The 17,503-nt window shown below is 38.4% G+C and overlaps 1 protein-coding gene across 6 annotated transcripts in view; it reads left to right on the top strand.

The window, feature by feature from the left end:
- The window catches only part of PASD1 (PAS domain containing repressor 1), a 93,143-nt gene that overhangs the window by 36,495 nt on the left and 39,145 nt on the right, over window positions 1–17,503 (top strand). For all 6 annotated transcript variants that reach the window (XM_072815333.1, XM_072815329.1, XM_072815334.1 and 3 more), the window contains exons 4-8: window positions 3,041–3,129; window positions 5,424–5,513; window positions 13,570–13,669; window positions 14,099–14,212; window positions 16,599–16,729. In XM_072815333.1, coding sequence (XP_072671434.1) covers window positions 3,041–3,129; window positions 5,424–5,513; window positions 13,570–13,669; window positions 14,099–14,212; window positions 16,599–16,729 — 524 coding nt within the window. The remainder of the gene's footprint in view (window positions 1–3,040; window positions 3,130–5,423; window positions 5,514–13,569; window positions 13,670–14,098; window positions 14,213–16,598; window positions 16,730–17,503) is intronic.

Here is a 17,503-nt window from a genome sequence, read left to right as displayed (position 1 = left end):
TATTTTTCTCTTGGCTTCCAGAATAATACACTCACCTGGTTTCTCTCTTAGCTCATTGGCTGCTCCTTATTTTTTTTCCTACTTTCTGTTTTTCCCTTTCAGGTTCTGAACACTTATGTGCCTCAGAGCTCAGTCCTTGGACTTTTTTTCTTCTCTGTCTACACTTATCTCCTAGGTAATCTCATCCAGTCTCTTAACTAGAAGTGCTACCTGGATGTCAGTGACCCCTGCTTGTTAAATCTGTCTCTAGCACTGACCTGTTATTTAAGCTCTGTACTTGAAAATTGTACTCATTATTAAATCAGCAAGTTTCCTATGTGACTTCTTCTCTTGGATACCTAATAGAAAAGTTAACATGGCTGTAAAGGAAGTCTTGGTCCCTCTCCACTCCATTGCCTCTCATACCCCTCCACCCCCCACCCAGTTTTCATTATTCCAGTAACTGGCACCACCACCCATTCTTCCAGCAGCCAGAGCTAAAACTCTATAAATCATTCTTGTGTCCTCCATTTCTTCCACCTTCTCACCCAATTCATCAGCAAGTCCTTTTGGTTTTGCCTCTAAAATATATCTCAAATCCATTCACTTCTCCCCATTTCCATAGCCTTGATATACCAACCTAATCCAGGCCGCCAGCCTTCTACTTTTGTAGAAGTCTCCTAGGACACTTTGCCTCCACTCTTGCTCCTCAATTTTATCTATTTTGCACAATCAGTCATAGTGGTCTTTTAAAAACATATCACTCCAAGGGGATCTGGGTGTCTTAGTTAAGCATCTGACTCTTGATTTCAGCTCAGGTCATGATCTCAGGGTCATGAGATTGAGCTCCACACTGGGTGGGGAGCCTGCTTTAAGGTTCTCTCTCTCCCTATGACCCCCACTTAAAACACATATCACATGGGACGCCTGGGTGGCTCAGCGGTTGAGCATCTGCCTTCAGCCCAGTGCATGATCCTGGAGTCCTGGGATCGAGTCCCACAACAGACTCCCTGCACAGAGTCTGCTTCTGCCTCTGCCTGTGTTTCTGCCTCTCTCTGTGTGTCTCTCATGAATAAATAAATAAAATCCTTTAAAAAAACACATATAACTCTGCTGCTTAAAAGTATTTAATATTCCACTTAGAATAATGCCATCTCCTTAACATATACCCTACATGATGTGGCCCTGCCTATCTTTCAGGCTTCATTTCCTAGTACTCTGTCCCTTGGTCACCCTGCTGTAGCCACTTTGGCCTCTTGTCTGTAATTTAAATAGGCAAAATTCTTTCCTGCTTCACTTTTTACTACTGCTTCCTCTGCTCAAGATTCTTTGTTCCCAGGTTTTCCTGTGGCTGTCTTCCTGTCATTCCTGTCCATGTGTTCATTATCTGTCTACCACCCCCACCAGTCTGTAAGATATAAAAGGATTGTCACATCACTTGTATTGTTCATACTATATTCTGAGCCTCTAAACAGAATAAGACACATGGTCACAGCTCAGTAAGTATTAGTTAAATAATGGGGCACCTGAGTGGTGCATTCGGTTAAGCATCTGACTCTTGGTTTTGGCTCAGATCATGATCTCAAGGTCATGAGATTGAGCCCTGTGTCGGGCTCCATGCTCAGTGCAGGGTCTGTTTGAGTTTCTCTCTCCTTCTGCCCCTTCACTCGTGCTCTCTCTCTCTCTAAAATAGTCAATCTTTTAAAAAATATTAGTTAGATAACTGAATGAGTAAGGTTTTAGTTCAATAAGAATTACCAAGCCCCTATTATGAGTTAAGTACTATGCTGGATACTGGGGGTTTAGTGAAGAATTGGATATGATGCCCATCCTGCAAGCAAAACAAGAATAAGTCTATGGATAATGGTAATGTGGAAAATCCCTTTATGGTTGATTGATAAGATACATTGGTTTTATTTTCTTGGAAATATGTAGATTCTTTTCAGTCTTATTTATTTCTTTGGAGGGAGTCTAGGAGATGAAAATCACTAAGTAGAGCTGAAAATCAATGGGGAAATGACTTCAGCGATCAGATATGGGAAAGTGTCATAGGTTGTTTCCTGATCTCGAGGAGCTGTGACCAGAATTGAGTTTCCAGGCTGGGAGAGTGGTCAGAAACCTTTATCTTGTGGCATTTGTGCAATTGGTGTGGCTTATTTTTATATTTTGTCATTTCCCATGCAGTTACACACACTCTCTTCATTCCCTCCTTAGTGACAGTTTCAGAGCTTTTCTGCTCATGCTTGGCCTCCTTCTTATCCAAATATACTGATAGGAAAGGATCTGAGACTCATACCCACTAGGAAATCAAGAATTGCTATCAGAATTATCTTTGTCAGGGGGTTTAACATTTTTAAAAGGGATCAAAGTCGTATGCTCTGGGTCTCTAATTGTTCTGTGAGGAGAGGAAACTGATAGTTATTAACATGCATTAAAATAACTGGAGATTGGACGACTGTGTTAGAGAAATACCTGTGTTAGTGATGTTAGCGGAGTAGGTGGGATTGGGGGAAGTGGAGGGGGCAGATATGGATAGCAAAGGCTCTGAGTGAGCACAGCAGCAAAACAGTGCTCATTGGGAAAACCAGAAAATGTTGAAGAATGAAGAAGGATAGATGGGAGATACAGCATTGTTAACAGCTTTGAAGAGATATGAGATAGGGCTTAGGGACATTCTAGTTAGGTATCCGCATCTGCCTAGAGCCCTTGACACAGCCTATACCTTCTCTGGCATGTTCTTACTGGGTTTTGGTGGAATGCAGAAGACAGAAGTCAAGGAAAGGAAAGAACTAGAGGTTGAAAATCATAAAGATTTTGGAGAGGTGTGTACAGTGGAAATTGAGTTGGATGATCTTCAAGGTCTTTTTCAATTCCAAACACTTCTCTGTTTATGATAATTTACAAGCAATTAGTTAGTCTACATCGACTCCTTCATTAGCGCTCAGCATTTTCTCATGAGAGTCTTTTCTATAAAATTAATTATAACTTTGAAAAATCTAATACCCATAGCTAATCATTTTAATGTGACAGTTTTCTATCCTTTCTTTGTTTTTCTAAAAAGGCACAGTCAATCCAGAAACCTCTAGAGAGCGATCTAATTGGATTCCATCATTCCAGAGCTATGAAGACTTCAAGTGTAAGACACTACAAGTAAGAGGGGGTTTGTTCTTGGATTACTTCACTTCACCGGTAGAATACATCCAATAGAAGATAAAGAATAGTGTTTTTTGCAGTGTGGTTAGGAGACCATGCATATCAGATTTACCTAGGGACCCTAGTAAAAATACAGATTTCTGCGACCCACTTAAACTGTCTGAATCAGAGTCTCAATTCTGAGAGGGCCAGGAGGCTGCATTTTTAACAGGCTCTCCAGACATTTCTTATGCCAACTGAGTTTCAAAAACCACTCATCTTGAGTGACAGCAAATATGAACAAGTCTTCGCATAGGTTAGTGGCAAGTTAAATAATATCTGGTAGACCATTCAACGTAGAAAGTTAGCCTCTAAATAACAAGCCTTCAAGTCTTCTTTTTTCCTCTCAAGGACATGAGGTGTTTACGGTTTCTATCTCCAAGGACACTGTTTAGTTTCACTTAGTTTAAAGGCCACAAACCAAAGCCTGAATGATCATGGTGTTTTGAGTCAGACAGATGGGGCTATAGAATTGTGCCTTTGTCATTTACCTGCTCTGTGTCCTTGAGAGAGTTATCTCTGAGCCTTGATTTCTTTCTCTGTAAAATGGGTATTAAAAAATCTCTGTCACTGATTTGTTCTGAGAATAAAGCAGACATGTGTAAAATGTCTTAGTGCACTTCCTCACTCCCTTCTTCATGCTGTTCAGTGTCCAGTATTTTCTATTCCCATGTCTCTCTGTATTGCAGTCTGAGTCATTTCTTCACCTCTGTTTTCTTTCCAGCTCTGTTCTAGCATGCTATTTAACTGTACAGTGAGTTTTTATTTTTTAATGATAATTTCATTTTTAGACATTTTGTTTAGTTTTCACATCTACTTGGCCAGTTTTGAGTATCTTGTTCCTTCATCATATTTCCAATACCCTTCGTTATTTATTTAAGCCATTTAAGCAAACTTGAATTTTATATTCTATCTTCAATAATTATGATATCTGCTGGTTTTGAGTATGATTCTTCATTTTATTACTGTCCCTCGTTCATGATGTTTCATTTCTTCCTGTGCTAGTAGTATCTTATTATAAGCTCCTGTTATTTGGAACTTTATCCACATGAATTCTTTGAACCCTGGTTTTAGAATGATTCTCTGGAGAAGATCTGGGGTCAGGAACACTTTACACTAAATAATTGGCTTGGGGTGTGGAAGTCTACACCGGTAGTTAGTGAATTCCAGCTCCAAATCTGTGTGAGTGTGGGCTTCTTTTTTTTAAGATTTTATTTATTTATTCATGAAAGACACACAGAGAGAGGGGCCGAGACACAGGCAGAGGGAGAAGCAGACTCCATGCAGGAAGCCCGATGCGGGACTCGATCTTGGGACTCCAGGATTGCGCCCTGGGCCGAAGGTAGACGCTCAACCACTGAGCCACCCAGGTGCCCCAAGTCTGGGCTTCTGATTAGCAATTCTCAGATGAGGCTAGCTTTAGTTTTCCTTCTCTAGCCAGAGCTGAGGCTGAGGAAGGCATGTGAATTGACTCTGTCCCTTTTCTGGATAAGATCTATTTTGCCTGCTGACAGTATTATCCTTTGGGAAGCTTGGTCTTATACAGAAGTCTCTGATTTCACTTCCCACCTTGTGTAGGCCTGACTTTGCTTTCTCTCCCCCAGTCTCTATGCCATCAATGCTGTGCAGATATTTCCAAGGCAAATACAGGCTCCAATATCCCCTTACCCTTTAATTCCCATGTTCTAGTCATTTCTGATATCAGACTGTTTGCTTTACTTTACATTAAGCTTGGTTTCTTTTGAAATATAAGTTCTTATATATTTTATTCATCATTTTAGGGGTTCTCTCTACCAGGAAGCATTTGTCTTGATATCAGATCCATTATATAGCAGGAAAGTAATGGCAAATCCATATTTATAAGTAGATGACTAAAATAATGACAAATAAAACTGCCCTGTGAATATTCTTAGCATTTTTGAAATTAATTTTGAATTGAATATGAAACAACCTACATACAGAAATAATCTTCCTAGCTTATATTGGAGAGTTTTGTGTTAATTGGGTGTAAGTTAAAATTTGTTTCTCTAAGTGACACATCGTTTGATAAACATCTCATGCTTAAGGTTAAGTAGATTCTGTGTGGGAGGCAGAAGAATGGAATTTTAATTAAGTCTGTGCCTGCTTTATTGATATTTAAGGACCACAATCATTTTCAGTGTGCTATTATAATTATTTATGCATTTTGAAATAAAGCCATCATTTTATTATTGTTCTACTATTTGATCACATTATTATTCTCTCTTCATTAGTCATTAGATGGCTTTATGATAATATTGAGCACAGATGGAGTGATAATTTTTGTCGCTGGAAACGTCACTTGTCTCCTTGGCCATTTACCAGTAAGTATTTACAGTTTTGGGGAAAGGATCATTCTGGTTTATTTTTCAGGGGTTCATTATTTGTTTTCAGGAGCATTTAACTCAACAGAGAAGATGTTCTTTCAGTGTTGTTGAAATGTGTACCTGTTTTATTGTCATCTTCATTGGTTTCAGTTTTAAATCTATAATAACGAATTCTGATAGGTAATGCAATACTCTGTGTGTGTGTGGGGGGGGTTGTAAACTGCCCCCGAGGCAAAATCCAAAGAAGAATGTGCTTTTTGAAATGTCAGTCTCCTCAGAATCCAGTGGCTAGCCTCCAAGGTGATTGCTTTGCGAGGCAGCCCTCACTGGGATAGATGTGTTGGGTTTTGGACATATTCTGCTATGTACTGATTAAACAATGAATGTCATGATTTGTTTATGCTGGCTCATGGCATCCATTCCCAGATCTGATTTGCTTTTTGTTTCTTTAGATTACAGAACAAATTATGATCTCATTTAGAAAAAATATAGAAGGGATGACATAGTTTAGCTAGAGACATCTACCTATGAGTTGTAGTCAGGGTCTGTGGTGTCCAGAAAGGTCACTCAGTCCTGAGCTCTTTGGTGTCACTCTGCCCCTCTTTAGGAAAGCTTTCTCTCTCTTCATAGGACCATTGACTTAGAATATATGATTTCCTAAAAACCTTTCTGGATCTTCAGGCTGCACAATGAAAGTACTACATATCTTCCTATCCCATTAATGCATATGTGTGAAGAGAAGATATGTAGAATACATCCACCTCCACTCCTGAAATCTTTGTCATTTGTCTAATTGTGTGAATCATATTTGGATCATTGCTTTTACCGTATATTCCTCATTCCACAGAGCTATCTAAAGAACCTGATGAACTCTGACCCAGAGATCTATAGCACTCAAGTTTAGAATATGTAAATTAATAGGAGTCTTATTACATTATTCTTTAGTTAAGTTAGAAATAGATTAGAAGCTTATTCCACCAGTTATGCCATTCCAGCCAATATGTTGCATGTCCCAGTTGGAAGCACAGAGAGCTTTTCTGCTCTTTTCTCTTTACTTACAGATAGTATGATCTATATCTTTCTTTCTCATTCTCTTTCTTTCTTTTAGAAAACAGGTTTACATTTTCAAATTCAGCTTAATATTTGTAGGATACCAAAACAGCCGAATAAAATACAATTATTAGAGATTTTCATTGAATTGGACTTTAGAGTACTTGTATCATGGAAGAATGGTTTTATTAAATATATATTACAGAAAGAGTGTATGAGTATAATCCATGACAGGTTAAGTTTTGTTACAGTAAAGACCAGAAAACTTCCCAAATTCTTGTATTAGATGTTACTTAAACCAAATTGGTCATTGAGTGAGACTGGTGAATTCTTCCTATTACATGAGGATTTTACACAGGGATGGTCTTAGTTGTATTATCCTTGTTTCTTTATGTAATTTGGCTTAAAGTTTTCACTCTCAAGAGGATCTTTCATCTTTCAGCATTTTCAGTAACACACACGCATGGACTCATCCTAAGGTAAAAGAGCCTGGGATGTGGGGTTCAATCTTAAATCATGGATTTGATTACCTGAGATGGATATAGTGTTGCTAAAAAAAAAAAAGCCTATATCTGAGGCATTATTTCACACTTTTCCTCATTAAGTCCCAAGTCTTCTTAATTTGTAACAACACATAATTTTTTTCCAGGCTTTGATTTAAAATTTAATTTTATAACTCATATTAATATAGAGGCTAAAACATTTCTAGAGTATCTTCCTGGCTCCAGGAATCTACAATTTCACTAAATATCAAGATACCTCTGTCTCTTGGACAACTCTAAAGCGATAACATTGTGGGTGGGAGGAACTTTGTCTTTGAAGTCAAATAATCTGGAGATTAAAATCTAGCTCTGTCACTCACCAGCTACATGAGTTTTAGTTTCTCATCTGTAAATGTGGGAAAAAACACTACTTAGAGAGTGACTGGAGGTGGGCTATTACAAATGTGGGGCTGGTGAAGACCTTTTTCAGGTGACATTTGAACAGAGGCCTGAATGGAGTGAGTATGTGAGTCCTGCAGATAATTGGAGCAAGTATGTTCCAGGCAGAAGTAAAAGCAAATGAGAAGGCACTAAAGCACAAGTGTGCTTGGTGTGGAAAATGTATGGTAGAGGGGCTGTTGTGACTGGAGCACTTTGAGCAAAAGTAAAAGTACTAGGAGGTGATGAGGTCAGAGCAGTAACACAAGCCTGCCTTGTCTAGGGCCATTATTTTTTTTTAATTTTTATTTATTTATGATAGTCATACAGAGAGAGAGGCAGAGACATAGGCAGAGGGAGAAGCAGGCTCCATGCATCGGGAGCCCGACGTGGGATTCGATCCCAGGTCTCCAGGATCGCGCCCTGGGCCAAAGGCAGGCGCCAAACCGCTGCGCCACCCAGGGATCCCATCTAGGGCCATTATAATGAATGTGCCTTTTCCTCTAATATGGGAGAAAGCCATTGTGGTGGTTAGAGCAGATGAAGGGAATTATCTGAACTTGTTTTTTCGGGATCACTCTGGCTCTTATGTTAAGAATAGGCTATGGGTTGTTTGTTTTATTTTTTAAATCCCACATAAGAGCAAAGGGAAAGAGAGAGAGAGACAAAGCAAGAGACAGACTCTTGTTTTTACCAAGATCCTATCTATTCACTTGCCAGAGAGATTGAGAGCTCAAGCACAAGCGTGGCATGGGGATTGGGGCAGATGGCAGGCAGAAGGAGAGGGAGAAACCGGCTTCCCCCTGAGCAGGGAGCCCGATATGAGGCTCCCAGGACCCTGGGATCATGACCTGAGCTGATGGCAGATGCCTAAGTGACTGAGCCACGTAGGTGCCCCAAGAAACAGACTATAGAGAACAAACTGATGTTCACCAGTGGGAAGATGGGTAAGGGTGAAACAGGTGATGGGGATGAAAGAGTGCATTTGTTGTGATGAGCACCGGCTGTTGTATAGAAGTGGTGAATCACTATATCGTACACCTGAAACTAACACAACACTGTATGTTAACGCTGCTGAAACTAAAAAAAAAAAAAAAAAAAGAGTAGGCTGTGGGGGCAGGCATGAGACATAGGGAGTCCACTTGGAAAGCTGTTGCAATAGTCCAGGCTTAGATGGTGATGGGTTGCTTTAAGGTGGACATGGAAGTCATCAATATTTTATAGGTAAAATAAGTTTTGTTGATGGATTAGACAGGGGTGTGACAAAAAGATGTGAGGAGTCCAAGGTATGGTGTTGTAACACATGCAATTATGACTAAAATGATAGCATATTATCATCATCATGGTATTAAGTTTATATCTGAAATCTGCCGTTGTATTTTCCCAATCATTTATTTTCCTTGAGAGTGTTTTCCTTTGGAAAAACTTGCAGTCACTTGTAGTAGCAACTTGTAGTTTCTAGCAGCCTGCCCTCCTACTCACTCCACTTCATCACTCTCCCCCCCCAAAAAAAAGTTAAAACTGTGAATTTACATATAGTTGTTCTCTTACAATTTTAAAACAAATGAAACTTTTCAAACACATTTCCTCATGGAAGCAGTTTCCCAGCATTGAGTTTTTCAGAAACTTTAGCAGGTTTCGAACATAGATATATGGTTAGTTCACGATAATTGTGACTAGTTTTGTTCTGTTCTCCCTGCAAAGCTTACAGCAAAGTAGAGAATTACTAGTGATGAGTCTTGTTTGAATCAAAATGCAGTCTGAATTTCATGCAGAGGCTCTTATCTTTCCCTCTGCCCTATACAGTTGAACAGTTTTCTAATGCATGTTTAATGTGAATGTCTCTGCCAACAAAAAGATACTTCTTTTTTTTTTTTTTTTTTTTTTTTTTTTTTTTTTTTTTTTTTTTTTCAAAAAGATACTTCTTGCCTGGATTCTCAGTAAATGTTATGGAGTGTAGTAAATTCTTTTACTTTTTTTTGTTATGACTGAGGCTCACCATACTAATATTCGTGGGACAACTGATAGGTATTTGCAAACTTGGCTCTTGAAAAACCTCCTTAACTTTTCACTGGTATTTAATCCTTGCTTCATTAAGCTTTGAGTGCCTTGATCTTTCTGCCTTGTGTAATAAGAAGAGCAAATGCCAAAGATTTACAAAAATAATATGATGTTGATAATGTTTTCAGATCTCTGCCCTTATCGAACTATGGAGCAGGATCACTGGAATGATCGTTACATTCACTTTTTTTAGTTGGTGGTCAATTCCAGGGCATTCATTGTCACTATTATGTTCCTTAAAGAATGTAGTTAATTAATAAGAAACTAATTGCCAGTATTTCCATCCAAGGGAATGTACACTATCAAAAGACTGCTCACTTTTATTTTATTTTATTTTTATTTTTATTTTTTTTTAAGACTGCTCACTTTTAATTCTTTTATGTAACAATGCTATCCTTTATTCTTCTACTAAAGAAAGAACTGGTGAGGCATGGCACTTTGTACCTCTTATTATGGTCTTATTGTATACTTTGCATCATAATTTTGTGCCTGTCTCATCTGCTTTACTGAACTATGTATTCATTAAAATTAGAATTCATGAGAGGATCATTTTTAACCCTTATAAGTACTCAGAAAAATAACTTGATAAATTGCTTCATGTAGAATGTCCACAGTGCAGAAACTGACCCAATAGCAAGTCATCTGCTCCTGATACAAATTGGGCTTTGAGGCAGCCATGGTGTATTGGAGGGAATACTGGACATAGAGTTAGTTGGATGGACTTGGGTGTGAATCTTATCTCTGAACTTCTGACCTCTCAATAATTGGACAAGCCTTAATTTCCTCATGAACAAAACATGGGATAATTCTTCCTCTCTTAGGGTATTATGTAAGCTAGTTTATATGAATACACCTAGCACAGTGTCTGGCATAGAGCAGTTGTTAATCATGGGTTAGACAAATGAATGGACGAGTGGGCTCCACTGACCAGAGGTAACTTGGTTTGGTACCTAAAGTTTATTTTATAACTAAACCAATAAAAGAATTTTTATTGGAAAAGTTAAGTTTAATGAAAAATATCTAGATTTCTTTTGGGAAGTAAATTTCTTATTGAGTGACTTTCATTGTCAAAATATGTCGCCTTAATTTCATAATGTTTTATTTGCTAAATTAAGGTAATATTTCTGCCCTGAATCGAACCATGCTTTTTCTTGATTGAGACAGGATCCATCTGCTAATTTGAGCATGGGCTAACTCATAGGCTATGCTGGCTTCTACAAATAGGCCATAAAAATATATTTCTGAATTTTGACTGTATATTATTAATATTAATCAGTTAAAAATCATTTGATTTTGTGGTTCATCACCCAAAACCATTATTTAGCTACAAAGAATAGTTTATTACTTTGTTCCTATCACATTAAAAACTCATTACTTAATGTCTGATATTCAATTTATCCATATGTCACCATATTTCAGCTACATGGTACAGCATTATTCATTCATTTAACCAACATTTATTGAATGCTCACTTGTGCCAAGCTGTGCTCTAAGTGTTGAGGATGTAACAGTGAATAAGACAACCAAGGTCTCTGTTCTAATGCAATTTACATTTTACTGAGGGAGATGGATAATAAACAGGTAAAAATATACATGGAACTATAATATTGGATAGTGATGAAGGTAAAAATGTACATGGGACTATAATATTGGATAGTGATGAGTGTGCTGTGAAAAAAAAGCAGGAAGAGAAAGTCAGGAAATTGGTGCTTTTTCAAATACTTTTGAGTAAAGAGTTGGATGAAATAAGGGAGAGTATCATAAATATCTGGGAGAAAATGTTTCACACTGAATGAAGAGCAAGTTTAAGGGCGCCAAGGTGTCTTGTTTGCTTGGTGTATTTGGAAATAAAGAGTTTAGTGTACCTGGAATGCAGTGAGAAAGAATGAAAGTGGGAGGGACTAAGGTCAATGGATAGCAAGGAACCAGAACAGAAAGCTGTATAAGCCATTGACAGTACTTTGGCTTTTCCTTTGAATAATTCGGGTAGCTGGTGCAAAATGTTAGGTAGAGGAATAACTTGACCTGACTTATGTTTTATTTTTTTTTAAAAGATGTTATATATTTATTCATGAAAGACACAGAGACAGAGACACAGGCAGAGGAAGAAGCAGGCTTAATGCAGGAAGCCCAATGTGGGACTTGATCTCAGGACTCAAGGATCACACCCTGAGCCAAAGGCAGACATTTTAACCGCTGAGCCAGCCAGGCATCCCTTGACTTGTGTCTTAAATGGAGCACTGTAACTGCTCTGTGAAGAATGGACTGAGAACTGGGGTGTGGCAAAAATAGATGCAGGGAGATCAGTTAAAGCTGTTTGTGGTAATCCAATCTAGAGATAGTGGCTTAGCCCATGTGGTGAAAAGTGGACCAATTCTGCCTGTCTTTTGACTGTTTTACCAAGAGTTTGCTGATGGGCTGGGTTTGGTGTGTAAGAGGAAAAAGACAAGTCAAGGACAAGCATGTGGGTAAACAGTGGTGCCTTTTACTGAAATGTGGGAGGAGCATGTTTTGTGAGGGAAAAGATCCAGGTACAGTGTTTTGAATATCTTAAAATTGAAATCCTGTTAGACATCTAAGTTGAGTTGTCTAGAAGAGTCCAGAAAGAAGTCTGGACCAGAGGTAGGAAGATAGATGGTATTTAATGAGATAGAACTGGAAGAGAACACCCAGGGAGACAGTACAGTGAAAGCAGTCCAATGACTAGGCACTCCAATGCCAAGAAAACTCCAGCAAAGAAAACTGTGAAGGAATGGCCTTTGAAGCAGAAGGTAATCCATATTTGTATGGTATCCTGAAAGCCAAGTGAACAAAGTGTTTCAAGAAGAAGGAAGGATTTGTTGTATCAAATTCTACAATGTCAGGTAAGATGAGGGTTGAGAATGGACTATTGGATTTGGCAGTGTGGAGGACATTGGTGGCCTTGACAGAAGTGGAGCGGTTAGGGTAAAAATCTAATTAGTGTAGTTTCAAGGGATAGTGAGAGCTGAAGAAAAGAGAGGCAGCAAATATAGTTCTTTCAAATATTTTTGTTCTAAAGTAGAGCAGAGAAGAACTGGAGGAGAGAGTGTAGGGTCAAGGAAGGTTTTGGATTTTTGGAATTTTCTGTTTGTTTTTGTTTTTGTTTTTGTTTTTAAGATGACTGATACAGTAGCGTCTCTTATAAAGGATTTGCATGCTATGGGAAAGTCCTGGTAGAGAGGGAAAGCTTGATGATGTGGGGGACGGGGAAATTTCTGGAATGATATCTTTGACTAGTTGAGGAAACTTATTCATTGGAATAGGAGAAAAAGTAGGTCTCTAGCCACAGGAACAGATAGGTTGGTATGGTATATTTGATGGCAGGAAGATATTGACATTTCTTTTACTCTTTGTTTGTAATCACAATAAGAAATGAGATCCCCAGCTGAATATGAGGGGGAATGAGGGAGGGTTGGAGATTTAAAGAAGGAGAAAAAGGCAAAAATAGTCACACCGAAGAGTAGCAGAGTGCTTTGTCTAGGGAAATGTAGAATGATTTTAAAGAGATCTGAGTGCCCATATAAAATGATATATAACATGGTTGTGGTTTTTTTTTGCCATAGACAAGCAGTTGCTTGGGTGAAGGTAGAAGGTAGATCAAGATTTGAAATTTTCCCAGGCAGATAGACAGAAAGAGAACATGGGAGTGATTATAATGATTATAGTGATCCACCAAGGGATCTGAGCTGAGTAAGGAGGGATGTGACAATTTGCAGGAGATAACGCCCAGTGGAAATGTGATGGGAATGGACTGGAGGTCTCAATGTGTGGAATTATTGTGGGAGAGGTAGAGTACTTGCGTGAGTGCACTGCGAAAGGTAGGGGGTACTGGGCGTAGAGTGGGATAATGTGAACTGGGACTTGTAGAGAGGCATAATACATACATATGACCATGAGGTGGCTGAGGGGGAGCAGATGATGATAAGCTTACTGGAGGTAAGGAGGTGAAGAAAGTACACAGTAGTAGCAGATATAACAAAATGTATCCTCTCTTTCTCAAGAATGATCTCATAGGCAAAAAGTTATTAAGTCTTCTGCCTGATAATGAGAAAAACGAAGTCTATCGAAAGATTGCTCTCAAACTTCCTTTGTCAAGCTCAGGTACAGATCATTTTTTCTCAATTGTAAGTTCTTAGATTTTTCTTTTAGAGACAAGTAGCAGTCACTCAGAGAAGTAATAAAAATAAAAACATTAGGGACAATATAGATGCTGATTATGTATTAACTTAATGTAATTTCACAAATTATATTTCTAGTATTAAAAAATTTCTCCTCCATTAAACCTTGTTCTTTATCATGAACTGTGATTATTTCAGTTTTCATATAATTGCATTAGTGTTCTATAAATAATGTTCTAGCTGGTACTCCACTCTACAGATACAGCATAGATATTTATGCAGTGCTAATGTTCCTGGAAAGAAAATAATGTTTTTGTAAAATCTGTTCTAAGTAAGATGATAGTCCTATGAAATAATCTTGCAGAATATGGTAATGTACAATTGTAAACTTGTATCTGTTCTTTTTTCTTAGTGGGAAAACATATTGATTTTTGCTGTCATTTTAAGAGAGGAGATGTTGAACATAGTAGCAGCCCTACTTATGAATACGTGAAGTTCATCATCACAGTCAAAGATATTTCAAGTGGTAAGCAATTCAGTTTTTAATCTGATCTAGATGAAGTTAATGTGTTACCTAGCCCTTCATTGCTGACATAAATGCCGTTCTGCTGGTGGTACTCTCACATCCTGTGATATCCCTATGACCACAGGTTTTGGCTATAGACATTATTCAGACTTTTAAAAAAGAATCCTATGATTTAAAAAAGGCAAAGTAGACAATAAAGGCACAGACATAAATGGATTAAAACAAAAGGACCAAAGGAAACCTCTGATACAAAGAAAGAGTAAAGTAAGTGTTCCAGAGGATCTCATTGTTTTAAAAATGGACCTGCTAATACGAAGCACCTTGCTTGTAATTGTCTCTGACCTTTTTCTCTGTGACCAGAATTCAGGATAGATAGCTTAGATACTTACCTGACACTAATCGGAAAACACATGATATTATATTTAAAATGTTTCATTATATTTAATGATCTCATTCTTCAGTTCCTTGTTCATTAAAGTAGCTTTCATTTCTATTACGGCAGTTATGAATAAATAGAAGGTTTGTGCCAGTAGACACTGCTACTAAATCAGTACCCAAAAATCCTTGGGCCTCTAGCTTTTTTGTTCAGGCTCTTTGAATTTGAGCAGAGTGCAATGTTATTGTGAAAGAGTGCAGTGAAACTGCGCAGTGAAAGGAAAGGAGCTTTTGGAGATGATGAGGACTTGAAACATAAAGATATGATTACTGTCCAGTACGATGGAGCAGCTTACTTATGAGAGTTGTAATTACTGTTTATTGCTCTGTGGAAAGTAGAAAAGACAGGGAAATAAGGGAAACTTCTTTGAAAAATGGAATTCCTTTTACGGAAATATCTCACATATATTATAAAACTCTCGTCCTTGTTGCAATCCTTCTATTCTTAAAAAGTATATTAAATACTCACTTTAAAAGTATAGTGAAATTTACAAGGTAGGGCCACATGGTAACATGATGGACTGAGCTAATAAGAATGACTCTTTCCTTCTATAAAAACAGGGAAACAATTCTTAAAACATAAAAGAAGTTTGATGCATAGCCAAGCTTAAAGGAAAGGAAAGTCCATGGATGCCAGAAATTAAAGGAAAAAGTACAAGATTGTCATGGTAACAGGAGGCCTAGGTGGTGGCCTAAGTGGGCTATAAATCATACATGGGCTCCTTTGGCTGGTGTCTGGAGTTCTAATATTCATTCAAGGACCAACACATAAAGCCTAGAGACTTCAAATGATTGGTAAAATTCTGTCCACTGGCCTAGAGGAAGAATAAGTATGCCATCTCCCTCAGAATTTGAATGGGAAAAAAAATGTGTTCTTTACAAGAAATCAAAACTCAAATCTGTGTTGTGTGGATACGGGGTCCAGATTTATAGTTTTTAAGGTTTCAGGAACTGTAGGCTGAGAAATTAACATAAACACTGATTTGGGGCCATTAAAACATCTAGGGCTTGAAGCAGAGGTAAATGGCACAACAAATATGTGAAAAGATGCTTAAACTAACTGGTGTGCAAAGAATGAAAAATTTAAAAACCAGTGAGATAGCACTGTACACCCATAAGAATGACAGCATTCAGAAAGTGTGAATAATAAGCAAATATTGGTGAAGAGGTGAGAATTAAAGCATTAATACAGTGTTGAGAGGAATGTAAACTCATGAAGCATTCCTGAAAAACAGGGTGAACTTAAGTTATGTTAATTATCCTGTGACTCAGCAATCCCATCACTACGTGGAAATATACCAGAGGCGAACTTGCAGAGAGATCTGTGTATAAAGGGACACGTACTACGTATGTCAGTGTTGTTTGTGGTAGGAGGGAGTTAGAGTCAGACTTACGTGAGCATCTTTAGGGAAATGGATAAGTAAAATGTGGTAGACATACCATGTGGAAAACTTTGAAAGCAATGATCTCTAGATATACATGTTACAACATGGTTAAATCTTAAAACCATATTGTTCATTGAAAAAAAAAGTAAGAAACAGAATGAGGTCCACAGCACAATGCCACCTTTCTAAATGGTAAACACATACACATAAAACCAGACTACATAGTTTAAAGTGTATATATCAAAGGTGGTAGATGGCAATGGGTGCCTGTGGGTGGATAAGGGGCAGAAAGAAAAACAAGAGTGGAGACTGTGTTCATTACATGCCGTGAACTAAGAGTGTAAGTAACTCAGTTCTTCGTCACTGAGGTCTGAAAATATAACAAATGAATGAATGAATGAGTAAATAAACAATGACAATTAGCTTACAGAATGGTTGTCTCCTATGTTTGTCATGTGTCTTGGAGACTAAGGGTCAAACATCCCACTGAGGTGGCAGGTGTTCATCTTGTGTAGCCAGGCTGCCTTCCTATTTGGTTGTCACATGTGTGTCTCTGTCTCCCTTAGAGCCTTTGGTGCTCTTCAGTAGCTTCTTCCCCAGCCACACCTATGCTGAATCGTTTCCTACATATCTTCCTTTGGAGGATCGGTTTTATATGGTGGGGTCCATTTGTCTCTTCAAGCCTCAGACCCTACAGGTGAGTATGTTGTGTGTGTGTGCCTTTCCTACTGTGGCATCGTGGGCTTCCTTTTATTATTTTTATAAATTTATTTTTTATTGGTGCCAACATAGAGAATAACACCCAGTGCTCATCCCGTCAAGTGCCCACCTCAGTGTGTGGGCTTCCTTTGAAAGGCCATGGCCTCTTTGGTCCTTCCACTACCAGACAGCATTGGTAAGGAACCCAACGTGTCCAGGGAGTTGCGCTAAGTAGGATATGTGAATGAGGAAAGATCAGCTCCTGCATTTCAGAAGGTGAACGTGTCCGTCAGCACATCCAAAAGGGATGCACAATCATTCACAAGTGATTTTGATGTGATATGAAAGAGGTATATGGGGACTGGGGGCTGGGACATATTAAGATAAGTGACCATTTTGGCAGGAGGATAAAGGAAGATTTCTGTCACCAGCTGAGTTTTGAGGCCATTCTCCCCCACGTCCACCACTATGGCTTGCTTAGTGTTCTACTAACATAGCACTCACAGATTCTGCCTCAAAAAAGAAAAATCAGCCTTTAGAATTCATTGGATAGATTCAGGTTCAGTGAATTTATCCACTAAATATTTAGTAAGCATCTATGATGTCCATGGCACTATGCTAGGTTCTGGGGAAATAGAAGAGGAAAGAGACAATACACAAGTATTATTGAAAGGTGCCACAGGGATGATAAAACAATCATATGCTCGGGGATCCTTGGGTGGCTCAGAGGTTTAGCACCTGCCTTTGGCCCAGAGTGTGATCCTGGAGACCT

Source organism: Canis lupus, chromosome X (assembly GCF_048164855.1).
Source record: "Canis lupus baileyi chromosome X, mCanLup2.hap1, whole genome shotgun sequence".
Lineage (NCBI taxonomy): Eukaryota > Metazoa > Chordata > Mammalia > Carnivora > Canidae > Canis > Canis lupus.
This window is presented reverse-complemented; position numbering and strand designations above follow the sequence as displayed.